This window comes from Rissa tridactyla, chromosome 16, assembly GCF_028500815.1.
Source record: "Rissa tridactyla isolate bRisTri1 chromosome 16, bRisTri1.patW.cur.20221130, whole genome shotgun sequence".
Taxonomy (NCBI): Eukaryota; Metazoa; Chordata; class Aves; order Charadriiformes; family Laridae; genus Rissa; species Rissa tridactyla.
Window position 1 is genome coordinate 914105 of NC_071481.1, and position 18685 is coordinate 932789.

The 18685-nt window shown below is 59.3% G+C and overlaps 1 protein-coding gene across 1 annotated transcript in view; it reads right to left on the minus strand.

Moving 5' to 3' along the window:
* AJAP1 (adherens junctions associated protein 1) overlaps nucleotides 1–18065 on the minus strand; it is a 50142-nt gene extending 32077 nt beyond the window's left edge. Inside the window, exon 1 of the mRNA XM_054222672.1 lies at nucleotides 17964–18065. Coding sequence (XP_054078647.1) covers nucleotides 17964–18065 — 102 coding nt within the window. The remainder of the gene's footprint in view (nucleotides 1–17963) is intronic.
* Between the last annotated feature and the right edge of the window lie 620 nt (nucleotides 18066–18685).

Here is an 18685-nt window from a genome sequence, read left to right on the forward strand (position 1 = left end):
CTCAACCGCTTCGGTTGCGCGGCCAGCGCTCAGCCCTCCCACGCCGAGCCACCGCCGCCTCACGCAGCTTCTCAGCCAGCGGCACGCAGCCGCGTCCCCCGTTTATAGGGCCATAAACCACGGCTGGAGCGGGTGCCGCAAGGAGATTCTCCTCAGCATCCCGGGATGCTGCAGAGAAGGCGGCACGGCCAAAGCCCCCTGCGGATGGGAGCAACCGATCCCTGCGAGGTTGTAGCTAAACTCCCCAAAACCACGTTCCCACATGGAACAGCACAGTCCCTTGGACCGTGTGTGTCCTGAGGCACACGGTCACCCCCTCGCCGCGGGTCCCTGCGCCAGCACATCCCCGTCCCCTCGGTTCTCCTGCGTTAGGGCACACGCACTTCAACGACCTCCAGTTTTGCCACCTCCAGGGTCCAAACTTGTGTTTCTCTTGCAGGAAGCACGTCACCGCTCCCGGACAAGGCGTTGTTCTTGACATTCACTGGGCCAGTACTGGGAAGCCAGCGGAGGTTGCAGCACTCGCAGCCCAGCCAGGCAGGGCAAAGCTTCGCTGCTCCCACCTCGCTGCTCTGCAGCGGCCAGCCCTCGTCCCGCGGACGGCTTCGCCCAGGGCTACCAGCGGATCAACTGCCCAGGCTCGTGCCCAGCCATCATCTTCACCAGGAACCGGCGAGTTGCTCTCATTACCCGCCCCAGCCAGGGCTCCCCAGGGATCAGCTGCTGGTCCCCACAGCACGGCGCAGGGTCGGGCAAGCTGGATGCTGCTGGACTTCGATGGCAGCATCACCCACCGGGACGCGCCAGCGGCCACCGGCAGAACGGGCACAGCGGCGCTGGGGAGGCGACAACGTTCCCAGAAGAGCAGAGCTGCCGAGCGAGACCTCCAGAGCAAATTCAAACAAAAATCGTCACGTGTTAAAGTAGCTCTCCTGCCTACACATCATTTCCAAGTCACAATGAGACATCTTGCAGATCAGAGTTGAAAATGAACACTTTATGAATGATGAGCTTCATTTTTTTATATATATATTTTTTTGAAGTCCATTTGAATTCTCCAGGAGAGCCAGCAAAGCTGGAGGGCTGGGGAAGCCTCTGCTGCTCAACCTTGGTGGGGCGCTGGCCCAAAGGTGGTCAGTGGTCTCGGACAGAAAACCAGAGCCAGGCTCAAAGGCTTCGCTGGGGACGTGCCCCCCCTCGCTCTGCCGGGACAGACCTCGGGCTGGTCCCCGGCGGGTGCTCCGTCCTCCTGCCCCGCGGCGCTCGCTGACCCCGTCCCTGCTTCTTCCCATGCAACTGCTCATCCACCTCCAGCCAAGCCGGGTTTCTTGTCCTTTTATTGCTGTTGCTTGGTACCAGAAAGGCCGAACCGCTGGGCAGTGAGGACAAGGACACATCCTCCTGCACCTGGGGCTCCCGCTGCGGGTCTCCGTCCTGCCCCAGGAGCATCGCTCCCCGCAGCCCTGGGCGAGAGCTTCTCCGCAGCATCGCCCGGCCCTGCCGCCTCCAGCTTGGGCAACCGCCCACGGAGCAGCGGGAGAGAGACGGTGCCCGGGCAGAACCGCCCCAGGGTCCCCGCTGCGGCCCCCCGCGCATCCCACGCCGTGCTGAAGGAGGCTTTAGCATCGCTTCTCCTCGCAGAGCCGCCGAGGCCAGAGAAAGGAACTGATAAACCCCGAAAGCGGTAGCAATTCAGTGGCAGACAAAACCTCATTTCGCCAGGAATCCTCATAAAACCAAATTAATGTTGAAGGATGAAGGCAGGTAAACCTCCCACAGTTAAGTTCAGGCCACAGAGACTCAGTTTAAATCTCCCAGCAGTTCTGATTTAATCAATGCATTTCAAAGTGAAATTAGATGAAGTACATCTCCATCACAGGAAATTATGTAAGCTATCAAAGTCTGTAGGTGCAGGTCCCGGTAAGAAGAGCCACAGGAAATATTCATATCAACTCAAATTCCATTTTTAAGGAGGCAGTTCGGGTTCGGAGTTTTACATTATTCCAGTGAAAAAAATTCACCCTGATGAAAACCATGTACCCAAGGCGAAGAAGGGCCCGAGCGGCAGCTTGGGGAGCATCCCCCAGAAAAACCACAGTGGCCACCAGGTCGCTGGGCTTGGCCAGGGAACCCCCTCCCCGTGGTACCACCGGCATCGGAGGGAGGAAGGGAGGGAAAATCCGTTTGTTTTAAATGAGGGGGTGAAAGCGCCAACGAGGCGGCTCCATCCTCCTCCAGGATCCCGCCCAACACACTTAGGGCTTCCAAGAGCCGCCCCAGCAGAAGAGTTTTGGTCTCAAACCCAACCTCTGTTGGGCCTGACTTGCTGTAACCCACTTCGTCACCACCAGCCCTTCACGAGAAGGACGGGCGCTGCAACCCGGAGCGGAGCAGCTCCCGCTCCTCCGGCTCAGCATATTGATTCCCGTAATCTTTCCTCCCAGTCCTTCTCCCATTAGCTATATTTAAAGGCTTAAGCATGCATACATTTCCATAATGAACGTCAGACCTGTCGGAAGTCATATGGATTATTCACACCCCACGGAGCGGCCGTGCGAGGCTGCTCTGGGTGCTCACCGCCGCCCTGCGTACGCACGTGTAGGCAGAAAGGGCGACACGCCGCTCTGGGAGAGCTCGCGGGCCAGGTTTGGGTGAGGAAAGGGAGGAACGAGGTTACGGGGGCCACCTGGAGAGCCGGGCTGCGCCTCGCCGGGGTTCCCCTCCGCAGGCTGGGCTTTGAAGGCAAATCCGCGACTCCTCCTCCCCGCCAGGTGACGGCCAGGGGAAGCAAACCCAAGCCGTGACCATCCAACGCCTGGAGGGGCCGGGCCGGCAGTCCCCCTGTCCCCAGGATGGTCCGGGATGCAGGGCAGCCCCGGCAGCATCCCGGGCGGGCGGCAGCTCCCACCCATCGCCCCGCCGGAGACGCCACAAAGGCACGGCGGCAGCAGTGGCGTTATTACAACAATTATTCATGCTCTGGGGAGGAGGCTGCTAAAGACCAGCGCCGCTCCCTTCGCCTCATCTGTGAAATTGCTGCCAGTTAGGAGGTACGAACCGCCGCATAAAAGTGCAGTTTATTCAAGCATTATTGTGGCTGTTAAGTATCATAGCCGGTGACACTAGATGAATTTCCGTGGCAATCAATTCGCCCAGGAGCAGCCAGCTCAGCCCCTGCGCGGCTGCGGGATGAGTAAGGACTCCTCAGCGGAGGCCATTAACTCCCACCGCTCGCTGCTCTCATTACTTTCAGACTGCAAGGCTTGCATCTTTGACGAGCGGCTGAATCTACATTTGACAGCGTGAACTTGATGAGCGGAATTCATGGAAAATGTTTGCTTTGGCAGTAACTACAAGGCCCATAAAGTTTCCCCCGTGCCAATGCGCGGGGACGTATGCTTTTAATGAGTTGTTTTATACAATCGGGAAGAAATTGCAAACGGTGTTTTTACTCATACCGCAAATGACTCCAGAGCTAAACGCCGTAAAAAAAAAAAAAAACAAAAAAAATTGTGGCATACTGTTTAAAATATTGTGTCTGTAGCTGCGGAAGGGAAGTCCTCGGCCAGGGCGAGCAGACGGCAGGCTGCAGAACGCTGTCGTGCCCTCGCAGGCAGGCGCCGGCACTGACGGAGACGGATGCACACACACGTATGTGGGTGCACATTTGGGACGCCATGGAGTCCCTGCCGCCCCCTCCCAAATAACAGCCCATCGCCCTGCCGAGGGCCGAGCGGAGCCGGAGCACCCCCAGGACCTCGCAGGGCCTTTATGGACCAACGCCGCCCACCCAGCCCCGGCGCTGGGAACCGGGGGAGCGGCGAGCTCCCCTTGGCGACAGCAAGGGCAGAATAACTCCGAGCGATGCAGGTTCGCGGGTCTCGCCCTCCTCACTTAGGAGCAAGGCTCGCCTGCAAGGTCAGGGAGCTGCCGCTGCCCGGGGCGAAAGGCATCCGACTTGAAAGCAGCAATAAGGTACCACATCCCCGCGGCAGCCGGCAGCTCCAGGCAGGGACCGCGCGGGGTGAAACGGGCGCTGGAAAGGTCTGCTGCTTCTCTCGCAGCTATTTTTCTAGCAGCCTTCAAGAAAATGAGGGGAAACGACATGGGAAATGTCAGAAATAAAGCCAGAAGCAATTAGAGTTAGAGAGAAGCGAGAGCAGCCGGCAAGGTTAGCAGTAAAGTTATCTCTTATTAAAAATAAAACGCGGAGGGACTGGAAGCTGATGAGGTGGTACAGAGGACAGCCTGGCGCTGAGGATCCGGAATGCACAGCAAAGAAATTCACAAGGCGAATCGAGGAGAGAAGCGACCGGAAGGCTCCTGTTTTCATTGCTAAACTCTTCACAAAAATAAAAAAGCAGAGGGCGTCCTCTGGTTCCAAGATTACACAGTCTTCTGCTGGCTCCAGCCTCGGGAAACAGCCCTCCAGCTCCACCGGGCTTTTCATCGGCCACAGAATAAATCCAAGCGTGAGGCACCCCGAAAAACATCTCGGGTGCTTTCCCCGAGGAGTAATTCCTAAGGTCACTACATCGCCGCAGACTCCCCGGAGACTCTGTCCTTCCCACCACGCAGCAGCGCGTCCTCGGCAGATGGACGGACGGACGGAGGGCTCCGGCGGCAGCGTGAAGGTGTTCCTGTGCCCGGGCTGTTGGGGCGCGGGGGCCAGGGGCAGGGGACGAGACCGGGGGGCATCGGGCGCTCGCTTGCCACGTGCCTCCAGAATATGGTGCCCGGCACACGCGGGTGTAAAACAAAAGCCGAGGGCCTCCCTCGGCCCAGACACAACCTCAGTTCAAGTTTCACCTCCAGGACTCCATCCAAAGCTCAGGCAGAGGGACAAAGCCTCCAGCGACTCCGGAGCGATGGACAATGGCCTCTTGCATCGCCCGTGGTATTGGGGGGGCCTCCTGCGCCCCCCAAGCAGCAGCCATGTTCTGCTGGGGGGGGGGGGTCTGCAGCATCCAGCCGCTCACCCCGCAGCCGTGCGGGGGCCAAGTCCCGCTCCCCGGAGAGCGGCCGTGGGGAGCGGGACCCCGCGCCTCGGGGACCCCTCTCTGCAGTGTCCAGACCCTCGGCGCAGCCGGGGGGACAGGCCACCGCTCTCCCGCTCCACAGAGGGGAGGCTGCGGGGCGGAGGGGGGGGGGGGGGTGGTGTCTGACCCCACACCAAGGGCTCGCCGGCTCAAAACCAGGACTTTTTAAATATAAAACCGGGTTTGGGGGTGGAGGGAAGGAACGTATTGCGAACCTCACGGCAGCACAGTTCTCCTCATGATCTCACTTGTTTAACACGCTACCCTAGGGGCATCCCACCCAGAGCGGCTGCAGACCCGGGAAGGCCGGGCCGGGGGGGATGCGGGCGGGGGCCGGGGGCTCCTGCCCCCCCCGCCCCGCCAAGAACCAGCTTCGGGCTCCGGTGACTTCGCGGCGGTAATGAACGCGCGTTACATAACACTTTGCCTCCGTCTCCTCCGCTTTGCAATTCGCGATTAATCTCCCCAAACACATCCATCACCCCCCCCCCGCCCGCCCGGCCCCCCCCATCCCCCGGCCCCTTCCCCCGGGAGGCTCCCGCCGGGCCGGGGCGGTGCGGGGGGGGGTCCCTTCCCGGCAGGGACGGGCTGGCAGAGGGACAGGGATGCCAGCCTTCCCCGGGCAGGGCGGCCGAGCGGGGCTGGGGGGGGGTTGGGGACGGTGGCCGGAGCCCTGCCACCGAGCCGGGGAGGGGGGACACCGAGGCGCCGGGAAGGGGGGCAACGGAGGCTCCTCACTCCCCACCGCGCATCCCGCACCCACAAGTTCGTTATTTAACTCCGCGAACCGCTCCCCGAGCGCAGCCCAGGCGAGACGCGCAGCCGGCGCTCCCCTCCGCGGGGCTCCGCGCCGCTCCGCGCCCCGGCCCTACCTGCTTCCCGGGAGCCGTCGCATCCACATCGTCACGTCTCCCGGCCCGCCCGTCCCGGCCCGGCGGGGCTCACCGCCTCAGCTCTCCATGCGGGCGCGCAACCTCCGCGCCCGCGCTCCGCGGCGGGGCGGGCATGCCCGGGGGCCGGCGGCGGTCGGCGCTCCGGCTGCCCGGGCCACCCCCCCACCAGCACCACCCTCTTTCAGCGCCGGCGGGGCTGCTGCGCGCCCGCGGAGGTTGCGCGCCCCATGCGCGGCGGGGCCCCTGCGGGCGCGGTGCGGCGCGGCTGGGCTCGGCGCGGCTGGGTTGGGCGCGCCCGCGTCTGTGCGCGCACCCGCGGGGCGGGGGCGGGAGGGGGGGGCTCGGGGAAGTTGCGCCGGGCGGAGGCGGGGGCGGAGCGCGGCCCCTCCGCGGCCGCGGAGGGGCGGAGCGGGCCGGGGCCGCGCGGAGCCCACCCGGGCGGGGGGAGCCGGGGAAGCGGCGGAACGCTCCTTCTCCCCGAATCCCGGGATTTACCCCTCGGTCGCGGCTCCGGAGGGAGGGGGGACAGGGGACACGGACGGGAGCCCCTCGCTCCCCCCGATCCGCACCCGCGCAGGTCTGCGCGCCTTTAGCCGCTCGGCGAGGCGGCAGCGGGGTGTCACCGCGCCGGTGCCCCGTCCCCCGGTGCCTCCAGCACCGCACGGCCCCGCGCCGGAGCGCTTTCCTACAGAGGGGATGATTTTTATGATCCACGCTTCAAAATCCCCGCGGCTCCACCGCACCCCTCCGCCGGGCAGCCCGGGGGGTGCGGGAGGACCGGGAGAGCCCCCTGCCATCCCGCTCCCCACCGAAAAAAGCATCAAAAAGAGTTTCCACTCCTGCTCCCGCACACCGGTTCTGCGGGAAAAAATGCGGAGCAAGTGGGAGCGCGGGTCTCCCGCTGGCGGCTCCCGAATCTGGGATTTGCAGCAGCGGCCGCCGCCGCCACCAAATTTGCTTCAGCTGAAAGTTCGTGCCTTTCTCCCTCTGTGCGTGTTTAAAGACAATAGAGCACAAAGCGAACGTGTTGGGAAAGGCTTTGGTTATTTTAAGAGGTGTTTCATCAGAGCCTGATACGTTTTCTCTCGTTCCAGGGGTGCTGCCGGTAAGAAGCTAAATAATTCCTACAGCTAGCGTATGGAACGAGAAGCGTCTCTTTTGAAAAGACGAGCTCCTTTGGATGGTTTCTGTTCAGTTGCTGCAATAAAAGGAGGTTTTGTGTGAATTTGGGGACGGACTCTCCGAAGCTGCTCCTGGCCAGGAGTGCGGAGCGGGACTGGGGTTTGCAGAGCCAGAACTGCCTGGGCGGTCCCCTGGCAGGAACGAACCCCCCCCCCGCACCTCGGCTCCCCACAGGGCCATGAGGAAGGGGCATTTCGGCAGCCACGGCTCGCTTTGTTCCGAACAATCGCACCAGAAAGCGAGACTTCAGTAGAAACGAGTCTCTCTCGCTGCCTTTCTGAGTCACTGGGTTTCTTCTCTGCCTCCATATAAACTTATTCTAGAAAGAGAAGGAGCCTCCTCTGAGCGAGGCAGCGCGACGAAAGGTCAGCATGGTCCCTGTGACGCCTCGCAAGTCCCTGCTCCCTCCGTCTGCTCCCGACGGAGCGGCTCCAGCTGCCACTAGAAGTGCTGTAGTTCAGCAGCCAGATCCCCACGTTATTTGGAGCTGGATTCCTGGTCGGAAGGAGCCTATTTTAGGAAGGATGAAATCTCGGAGGTTGGCTTGAAGAACAGCTTATCCTGTGAGATTTCAGCCACTGGGGAGACAGAGCTCTCCTTTCCGAGCCCAAGCAGCACCAGGGCTACAGAAGTGTCCTAAATAACGGCCAGGCTGATTTTTGTTTTTTTTTTTTTTCCTAAGCTTCCGACCTGCTGGGGAGGTTTGGGCACAGTTCGCTCAGAGCCACCGATGAAATCCTGACTTGCAGCCCGGCAGCGTGCATGCGGTGACACTCCGAGGTCGGTGACAGTCCCCTCTCCGCCTCCCCGCGATGAGGCCGGTTGCAAACTGGACCGCGGCTCTGCCCAGCCAGAGCTCCCGTCCCTCCGCAGCCCGCGGGGAGGGAGCCGCCAGCCCCAGGGATGTTCGTTACGTGCAAAACCGCGATTTCGTGCACGATGTTCGTCGCTGCAAATGACAACAGCTGCAGCAAAAGCGGGTATCAAAGCGCAGCGCTCACCTGGACGCGGTCTTTCTGGAGGCTGTGTGTGCAGCGACTTGAAAGAGAAAGCTCGGCTTTCCTGCAAGCCCAATGGCTTTATCATCCATTACACCCCGCTAACTAACATGAAAGATATTTAGAGAGAAGGAGGGAAGAGTGCGCGAGTCTCGGTCTTGTAAGAGTCTATTCTGGAGCCTGAGAGATACTGGAACGCCGTTAAGTAGGAGACAATCAATTAAGGCTTAAATAAACCCAAACGAGCAAACATTAATGAGAGCTATCTTGTATCTGAAACAAATCCTCTTAACTCATCCCCACTTAAAAAAATATTATTTCCCCATTTGTGCCAAAGGCGTGGAGCTAGAGGGGGGGTTGCGCGATGGGGGACCCATCCTGGGGTGGGGGGGGCAGGACCGTGGCCGGGGAGCTGCGGGGCCCAGCAGCACAGTTTGAGCTTGAGAAAGGGGCTGGGAGTCAACGGGAGCCTGTGCCTGTGTTTATTTGGCTATAACCGTCTGTTATACCGCTGTATAAGGCAAGTCAACCCCGGTATTGACGGGCCCCGTGCCCTTGGCAGCAGCTTTCCGCCGGCCCCGAGCTGCTTCGAGAGCTCTTGGCCTCTGCCCCGCGTTGAGGTCGCAGCCAGAAGCTCCCAGAATATTTTTGAACCAGGAAAAAAAAAAAAGAGGTATCAAAGGCGAGTTGAGGCTTTCAACAGCACCGAAGCAAGCGTGCGCACACAAAGCTTTTATATATAGGCCGGTATTTGGGTTTGGGGCTGGTTTGAGGCGCTGGGAGCGCAAACCTCGCGGGGAGGGAGATACTTGGCCGGAGTCTGGGCATCTGGAGCACGTCCTCTGCGGAGAGCCCTGCCTGCTGCCTGCTGCCTGCCCGCGCCTGCGCCCTCTCAAAACAGCCAGCGCAGCACTTTTAGTGGCCTTCTGAAAGGCGGGTGGGTGCCGACGGGCAATCTTGGCCCCCTTCGTCTGGCTCATTCACTCAGCGGCGCTGCCGGGGCTGCTGAGCGGGTGGCAGGCGATGGAGCAGCCCGCTGCAGGAGCAGGAACTGGGAATTATTCCACCATTTAAGTAGGAGGGAAGGAAGTCATTAGCGAATTCATTTGTCTAACTTGTTCTTCTCGGAGTCATCTCTCCGAGAGAGTAAAGTTCCTGACGCTGGCGCAAAGCTGCAAAACACTGACTGGAGGCGGCTGCGGCGCTGCGGGTCACAGACGCTCACACAGACCCATATTCTGGAAGGAAAGAGGGGTTTTCCCTGTCATCCGAACTGCACTTCCCAGGTTTGCCATGGCATCGCCTGCGTTATCACCCACCGTGAGCTGTAATAGGTGTGGGCACCCCGCGGGTGCTGCCGGCCACGGCGGGCGAAGGTCTCCAGCTGCACCGCGCTTCACCCGTCGCGTTCTTGAGGCAAAATCTGCTAATTTGCCTCTGAGTGGAAAGAAAGATGCTGCCCTGGCTACACTTGCCAAGGAGGAGTGAAAATTGTCTCTTCAATAGAAATAGGTTGTCATTACCCATTTTCCTTTCATATGGAAAAAGCAGAAGTGTTACTTAGAGCTTGTGAAGGAGAGAGGAGTATAATGCAATTTCTACCTCCTTGTAACATCGTACTTCGGTTTTTCAGCCCAGCGCAGACAGGGAGTAGGATGCTGGGAAACACCTAGCAGGTTTTGTACTCGGAGCCGCTCTCAGGGGACTCGGGGACTCGCATTCACTCAGCAAAGTGTCCCCCAAGGTCTCAAACTCCTCTGCTGGTCTCGGTGGGACCGTGTCCGGAGGCACAGCTCCAGCTCCAGCACACGAGATCCCTGGAAGGAGAGAGTCAGGAGGCAGGGGAGCCGGAGGGGAGGGCTGAGAAGACGTGAAAAAGGTAGAAAGTATTTAGCGGGACGCGTCTGCCTCTGCCCATCGCCTGGAAGAGTCACCGCCAGCCCCCGCGGAGCCTCCCCACAGCCTGGGCCGCCTGCCTGGGGCTGCTCCCAGCGTTCCAGCCACAGGGAAGCTGTTTATCCGCTTCTGGCCCCCAAGCCCGTCCCCGGGGGGAGGGGGCAGAGCCCCCTGCCTTCGCTGGCCCTGCGCAGGGCCAGCCCCGCACCCCCGGCTCCGTGCCCCCCGGCGGGACTTGCCCAGCAGCGGGGAAGGCAGGAGCCGCTGCCCAGAAGCCGACATCCCGAGCGCTGCTTGCCTGGCGAGGCTGCTCTCACGCAGCTCCTTCTTTTTTTAATCTAAACATTGCTAATCAGCTTCTTCAAGCTCTAACATATGTCCTATAAATATCCCTTGTGGAAGCAAAATCTGTCTCACATGTGTATGCAAGACAAAAGAAAAAATTAGAAAGCATGAAGCCCTGACTTAGCAGCCCAGTAGCATAATTAAGCTAAAGCCTCCGAGATTAATGAAAGAAGGAAAAATGCCTACCTTCTCCACACCCTGAATACAGCCCCAGAGCACGCCGAAGCCGCGGTGGCCTCGGTCCCCGGCAGATATTGGCCCAGGCTCAGGTGCTCGTCGCTATTGCCCCCGGGTCTCTCGTAAGCCCCTCCAAGGCCACCCCTGGCCGTTTGGTGGAGGGCTGGAGGGGGGGACAGAGCTGGGGAGCGCTTTAATCTCGGAGCTAAGCGGGGAGCTTGGTGTTTTCTCTTCTTAGTGTTTAGAAACAGCCCCGAGCTACCCTTATCATTCTTATTTCAAGTGCTGGTTTATGAAACTGATGGGCCCCTGGCAGAGCTGAGGGCGGGGTGGGACGTCGGGATCCTCAGCTCGCCTCCCCACGGGACGGGATGGGGACAAGCTGCTGGTGCAAATACCCGCAGGCCCAGGCAGCGCGGCGTGGATGGATCTCCTCCGGCTCTGCCTCTGTTCCAGCGGGGCCGGTAGGAACCAGCTCCCATCAATCATCCCTCTCTAACTGGCTTCCCACCCTGCAGCCCCCCCTCCGCCTCCTGGCCGGGCTGTAAGCCCTGACTGAAGCAGGACCCTGAGGACAGATCAGTATCTGAGCAGCTTAATTGCCTTCAGCACAGGCATCCAGGATCCACCTGCTCACCCCAGGCCTGGCGCTGGGCTCCCTTTTGTTTTGATGGAGACTGTCAGCTCGCGGCGGGTCCCTCTCTGGTGCGGGGCTGGCAGGGGCTGGAGAGCCCGGGGGGCAACGGCTGGGGTCAGCAGCAAACGTCTAAGAAACGGCGCTTGCGGGAAACTGGCAACTGTGCTTTTAACAGCTGGAGAGGTAACCTGCCTTTGTTAACTCTGCTGAGAAATCCTTGGCATCATTAGAAAGGTGACACTGACTCCGGCATTGCCATGGTTTCCCCAGGTTTTACATCGAGCTGCTGCAAGGTGAAGCAAGGTGGCTCTGCTTCCCGCGGTGCCTGTCGTCTGGGAGACATTAACAACCCCGAGACGTGAGGCTGAAGCAGCGCGCTCCTCTGCCCTGCCAAGGAGAGCTACCCCCACAGGGTGCAGTGCTTTGCACGGGGAAAAAAAAGCTAATCCGGTCCTGTTTTGCTAAACAGGAGAAGGTAAACAAATAGAAGGGAAGCGCAGGCAGCCTGGTGTTCTCCCGGAGCCTCCGCAGGAGCGGGGGTTCCAGCTACAGCAGGAGTCTGAGCTCGGGGTGAATGAGATGCAGCCGGGGCAATAGCAGAGATGGTGTTGATGTCCCTAACCTGCGGTTCCCGGTGACCCCACGGCACCTGCACCCTGCGGAGCCGCTACAGGAGCATCATCCAGCCGCTGCGTACAGCCACAGCCCCTGGCAGAGGGAGAGGGCGTCAGCAAACCCTTGGCAAAGCTTGGAAGACCGGGATGCCGGCTGTGATTGCCCGTGCAGGCTTTCCCCGCGCGCTCGAGCACGTCCGCAGTGGGCTGCTTCCCAGGACGCTCCCTCGCGCTGGATTTCGGGTTTTCACTGTGGTGGTGGTGCAGGGTCCGTAGGTCCAGCTCTACAGCTCCGGGAGTGAAGGTTCTCTCAGGAGCGGGGACACGGTGCCAAGCCTGCCTCATCTCCCGCTCCGGTCCCGGTGCATCGTCTCTCACACCTCCCCGGCAGATGGACGTTTCCATCCCTCCATCGCTGGGAGGTGGTACGGAGGATAACCAAATTATAGCACTTGGTTTCCTAAACGGTACGCGCTGCTTAAACTCTACAAGCGTCTCTAGCGGGGCTGTTACAGATTCCCTTTGCTTTGGCTATATTTGTCTCATAAATCTCAGTGATGTTGACAATTGGGCACAGTTTAATTTTGCAAATCTGAGGAATGATCAGGCCAATTTAGTTCACATTTAAAGCATTTGTGTTCACATGCTGGAAAGCCTTTTTTCTTCCTTGCTCCTTGCCTAAGGCCCTTATTATCTGCTGGTGCTATTTATCAATGCACAGCAGGTATATTACAGTAAGGTCTCTTTTGTAAAGTGATACAAAATAATGATTCCTGCTCCTCATCTGCTCAGCAAGAAAAGTGAGCCCAACTCTCATGCGTGTCAGTATTCCTGAGCCGCAGCATTTTTATATTGCTGCAGGAGGGGTGATTTAACTCAACGAGCTTTTCTCATAAACGGCAATAGTTTTTATAAAATGAAAGGAGGCATGTGTAAATTAACACAACGCTCCCCCTCAGCTCCATCCCCTCCAGCCCTGCCCGGCCGCGGGGATGCCGAGGGAGCCCCGTCCTGGCCGCGGTGGAATTCTCCCTCCTCCGGGTCCGATCCTGCCCGTGGGGCTGGGGCTGCATCCCTGGCACTGGGAAACCTCGCGCTGAGCGGGAGGTGTCCGTTTTGGGGCGGAGAACTTCCATTTCGGCTCCTGAAGTGCATGAGACGAGCGAGCAGTCTCTAGTAATGGCTTGTGCCTCCGAAAACACCGCTCCTCCTGCTTCTCGCGCTCCTTATCCCCTCTCCTCAGTCCAGCTTTGTCTGTGTTTAGGGAAGGGATGAGCAGACCCATTATACCACTTAATTGACACAAACGCATGCACTTGTGCCGCGGCCGGCAGGACGCTGCGGGTCGGCAGCGGCAGCCGGAGCTGGAGGATTTGGAGCTTCTTCCTCCGGCGTGTAATTAAAGGCTCGGTGAAGTGTCTGGAGGTGTCTGCGCGCCTGCACAGCGCTGCAGGAAGGACAGCCGGGGGGGCGCACCTTTCCCCGCCCGAGTCAGGAAGGAAGAAGATTGTGCCGAGCTGGGAGCCGGAGAGGAGCAAATCCTGTAGAGAGCAATAAATGCCGACCCACGGGACCCGCAGGAAGCCCTGGCATTGCCCCCCCGAAGCTCCGGGGCTCCTCCGCGCCCGTCCTGCCCTCGGAGCCGAGGGGATGATTTAACGGGCTGAGGGAACGTGGGTTTTGTTTGGCTTTCTCCTCCCCCAGGGACCGAGGTTTAATATCACCTTCCCATTAATTTATATGAGAACATTTCCAAATAGTAAACTTCCAATAAATTAGTAATGCTGATCTATAAAAGGGAGAAAAATGGTGTGTTGCGAGTTTATAGCCACATGGAAAAGACATTAAAGAGAGGCCTCCTTTAGCACGGAGCTCTGGGGAGGCCGGGGGGTGCTGAGCTCCGGGCTGGAAACTGGCCTGAATGTGGCGGATCTGCAGGGAACCGGGCTCGGCCCCGGCTGCGAGGGCGTGCGGCATCCTCCACCTCTGCCGCAAGACCGTTAATCCCATCACGGACCGGTATCGCCTTCATCGCTTATAAAACCCCCTGGCAGCGGTAGGTTGGCGGGCAGGTGCCGGGTGACGCGAGGCTGCGGGACTCCTGTCCTCAAATTAAACTCGTAAACCCCGCGGCTCCTTCCCTGCGACGGGGGGAGGCTGCAGGAATGGATGTCTGCGTGTGTACAAGCTTTCCCTGTAATAGCCGCTTTAAATATGAGGTGGAGCTGATTGATAATTTTCCCACTGAAGGAACCCGAAATGAAGCAGAGAGGAGTTGAGACGGGAGGCGGCGATGCTCCCCCCTGTTCTCCATCACCCCGCGGCACCGGGGCGCCCGCTGCGGCTCTCACCAGTCAGGAGCCCTGGTCCCCACCAGTAACACGTGGAGCAAACGGGGAATGGAAGCCTTCCTTCGTTGTTTTCCTGCGTGTTTGAGGGGTGGCTCAGGACCCGCTCAGCGCTGGCATCGGCATCCCGGGCCGCCTGGCACCGCCTGCCTCCCGGAGAGGCCCCTTCCCGCGGGAACAGCAACTGGCTGCAGAGGAGATACTGGGGCAAACTGGTCGTGAAGTCTGGCATCTGCGTGTTGAGGGAAAACCTCTGCGGGGGATTCATCCCCCCGCTGGGTCCCCTCTTACCCAGCAGCCCGGATAGAATCATGGAATCATGGAATTGCCTGGGTTGGAAGGGACCTTTCAGATCATCGAGTCCAACCATCAACCTGACTGTGACAAAACCCATCGCTAAACCGCATCACTAAGCACCGCGTCTGCCCGGCTTTTAAATCCGGGGATGGATTTAAAAGAGATGGCAACTCCACCGCTGTCCTGGGCAGCCTCTTCCAATGCTTCATAACCCTTTCAGTGTAAAAGTTTTCCCTAATATCCATCCTAAACCTCCCCTGGCACAACCTGAGGCCATTTCCTCTTGTCCCATGGCCAGTTCCTTGGGAGAAGAGCCTGACCCCCCCCTGGCTACCCCCTCCTTTCAGGGGGTTGTGGCAGGCGAGAAGGTCTCCCCTCAGCCTCCATTCCCGCGGCTGCCTTTGTGCTTCATCCCCTCGGGGTCTGTGGCTCGTGTCTCATGGTCTCCGTCACCCCGCGGGGACGGCGGAGGGGCAGGTGTCCGGTCCGGGTGCAGGCGGGCTGGGATGCTTGGGCGCACGGCCCCTCACTGCCGGATAACCGCGATCCGGCACGTTCCCTTCTCCAGCTTATCCCTTCCCCATCCGAGAGGCGAACGCGGAGGTTGGCCAGCCCGGGGGGACGGGGAAGGAAACTTTGATTTCGGCGGTCAGGGCCCCTCATGGCCGCAGAAGGAAAGCAAGCGCTTTCTGGTTGTTTTCTAAACGCGCTCCCCCCCGCCCCGTATCTCTTTGTCAGAGCCAGACAGGGAAAAAAGCACAAAAAGATTCCCAACGACCAAACCAAAGGTGATAAAAAATGAATGAGAAGACAATTCAGCCTGGAGAGTACAAACAAACTATCTGGATCAAATAGTTTATTTTAAGATGCTAACAAATTTGCTCCAGAGGCCTGCAGAAAAAAGCCAGGTACCACAGAGCCAGCCTTTCCGTTATTTATAGAATAATTACGATGATTTATTAGCTGTGATCAGAAATATATTTATGGCGTGCAAGTTTTCGGCAATATTTCAAGTAATTCACCTCCTCGCGCAGCTCCCTGTCGCTGTCATCGCGGCTCGGCTTTTTCTTCCCCTTGAAACCTGCTTGCCCGACAATTTATGGCTTTGTTTGTGGGAAAAGCAGGTGTCTTGCTCCAGAGAACAACAGCAAAACAAGCGCTCAAGGGTAAACCCCTCTCCCCAGCAGCCCCCGAGCGGCTCGGTGCGCCGGGGAGGGCAGCGCCCGCTCTCGCTGCCACCCTCCTCCGGCAAAGGGACACGGCTTTGTCCCCAGCCACCGCAGCGAGTGGCGCTCTCCTTTCCCCACCGTGCCCACCAGCATGCCCTGGGCAGCGCGCTGGGGGGGTGACAGCCACCGTCCTGTCCTCCGCCGCTCCCCTGGCCGCCTGGCTCCCCGTCACAGCCCGAAAAACATCTTCATGTTCTGCTGCCGGCCCCTAATGTATGCTGGTCCTCCCGCCGCTGCTGCTCCATCTATCTCGCCGCTTGCAGCCCAGGGCGGGAAGGTAACGCTCCCAGGAGAATGCCAAATGTAACAAGTTTGGGAGAAACACCTAAATATTTGGTTTCTGCCCCAACCAAAGCAGTAAACGCTTTTTTCCTGCTGCAGCTGCTGCTGTTTTCCAGGCGAGGGGCAGGGAAGGGCAGGGCAGGGCTGGGGGCTCCCCCGTGGCTGTCCCCAAAGGGATGCTCGGTGGCACCGGGGGAGGGCTGCGTGGTGGCCGCGGGCTGGCAGCGTCCCGCTGGGGGCAGGCTCTTCCCCGGGGATGGAGGGATTGGCTTTGCGAGGTACCACGAGCATCGCTTCCGCGGGACAGGATGAGCTCACGCGCCGTGGAGCGCGCGCACGCCTTGCACGAGGGCTCGTGCACGAGGCTGCAGAGGGACAGAGGGACGGATGGACAGAGGAGCCGCCGCAGGATTTGTGCGCCGGCCACGGCGGGGAGCAGAGACCCCCGTCTCCGCAGTCACCTGCCTCAGATGTCTCTGCCGCTTTCTGCTACCTCCAGCCCCAGCTGCAGAGTTTTATTTAGGCACTTCTCCACTCTCCCCCATCGCCTTTTTTTTTTTTTTTTTATCCCACAATAAAAGGAAGCTGTTATTTCCAATGTGTTTCACGATGCGCTCATTCGTACCCCCGGTTCCCGCGGGGCTGGCGAGCCGGAGACTGTGCCAGCACTCGAATACTGCAGGGAAAAAAAAAAAGTTCTTAAAGTTTGGAGGTCCTTAGGAGCGAATGAAGTCAGATGCTGCGGGAAATAGGAGCTGCTGCAGTCGAACCCCTGCTGCAAACCCACGGATTCTCACCCACTCGCATTCGCTCGCCTGCGAAGTCTCAGGACCGGCTTACGGCACAAACATCCCCTCCCGCCGTCCGGCCTCTCCGCGCTGCCCCTGCCCGGGAGCTGCCGTAAGCCAGCTGGGAAGCTTTAATTCTCTGCCTTTAGAAGGCAATTGCGTTTCTCTGGCTGAAACGCTGGATTTTATTACAAAGCTGGGATCACAAACTTCATAGAAGGGGACGAGCCCTCCCTTCCCACCCCTGCCAGCAGCGCCCCCCCCCGCCCCCCGCCCCAGCTCCTTCGGGGGCAGGGATTGGGGCAGAGGGCAGGCCAGAGGTAATTAGCTACTGTTAATTGCCCGCTAAGCCCCCTCCTGCCCTTCGGAGGCCTGTAAAGGGATTCTGCTTCCAAGAGCTTTTACTTTGCCCCCTCCTTAAAGTAACTGGGATTTCACGCCCCCAGGACCAGATGCAAAGGCTGAGACTAATAGGATTAATGACCAGAGGCCAGAAACGGCTCCATTACGGTTTGGGAATTAGACGTATCTGGGAGCAGCCAGGATATAATTTGGTTCATTTGTTAAAATAACATATATAAAAAGAAGTCTAAAGCAAGCTCGTTCTCACAGCTTGGGAAGACAAAGAAGGATGGCCCTTGGCCGGGGTGGCATTTGTTTTCATTAAGTGGGTGGAAGAGACCTGATGGAAGCGGAGAGCTTGATTGTCGAGTAACCTTGTTGACTCTGGAACAGTCAGGAGCTTTCAAACCGGAACGAGCAAACCAGCTCAATCGAGAAGAAACAAAAACCAGCCTCAAGCTTAAACTTCCCCATCCCTGGGCTTCTCACCCGTGTTGAAGGGTCTCCAAGCGCCAGCGTCCCACCCTCAGCCCGCCCGCAGAGGACGTGTCGGCGTCGCGCGAGAAATGCCGTTGTGAGCCGGGCACTCACAGCTGGAGAAGAGCAGCTGGAGCTTCCGACCCAAGGAGCCACCAACCGAGAGAAATTTTTAGTTCCTCTGGCTTGTTTTAGTCTCCCAGCTTTGATTTGTGTTTGCTCCCAAGGCGCCAAAATTAAAGGGGTTTGTGCACTAAAATGCTCTGGAAATTTATGCCTCGTGGCCCGATGCTCTCCAGGAGCCTTTCCTTGACATCCATCTTTCCATCTCTGCCTGGTTTTCCTTGAAGCAAAACCTCGCCAGTCTCTTCCCTGAGTTAAACGCCTTTTCCAGCCCTAATCCCCCTGGGAACACCCACTGCGCGGGAGCCGGTGCTGCAGACGGAGCTCTTGGAGGCTCCCGCTGCCGGTGAATTCTCGGGAGCCGTTTCTGATCCAACGGTGACCTCGTGCCCGGCCATGGCGGGGGCAGACCCCAGGGCTGGGGGTAGCTGGGGGGGTCCGTGCCCTCCGTTCCAGCCCGGCCTCTCTGGTAGCGCTCGTCAGCTCGAACTCCGAATCTTGGCAACGAAGTCACCCGGGGCAGCTTAGTGACTTTTGGAAACAGGTTAAACAGCGCCCGGGCCTTTTGCCTCCTAATTAGAAGTCCTCTTCTCTAATATTTTCAAGGTCACGGCTCCTCTCCCCATGTCTAATTATGACTCTAGGCTTACGTGCGCTTTGACTAGTCCGGCTTATCCACCCCCGCTTGCTTTGCTGCAGCTCCTGCTCGTTACCTAAAGCAGCTCCTAATCATCGCCGCCGTCCCTACGTGGATGCCTCATGTCTGGATAAAGCAGGCACCTGGGATATTCCTGCTGCCGGAGTTTAATCCGGGCGGGAGGGGTTGGGGGGAGCGGCATTTCTCACCCGTGCTGAGAGGATGCTGCGGGACGAGGAGGGGCGAGCGTCCTCCGAGGGACCTGCACGCTGGGCATGGGGTGATGGGGGCACAGACCTGCTGCCCGCTCCTCTCCCTGCACCTCTGGGCCGTTTCCCCCCTTTTTTTCTGCAGGAAAATCACTGAGAAACCTTCCCTTTT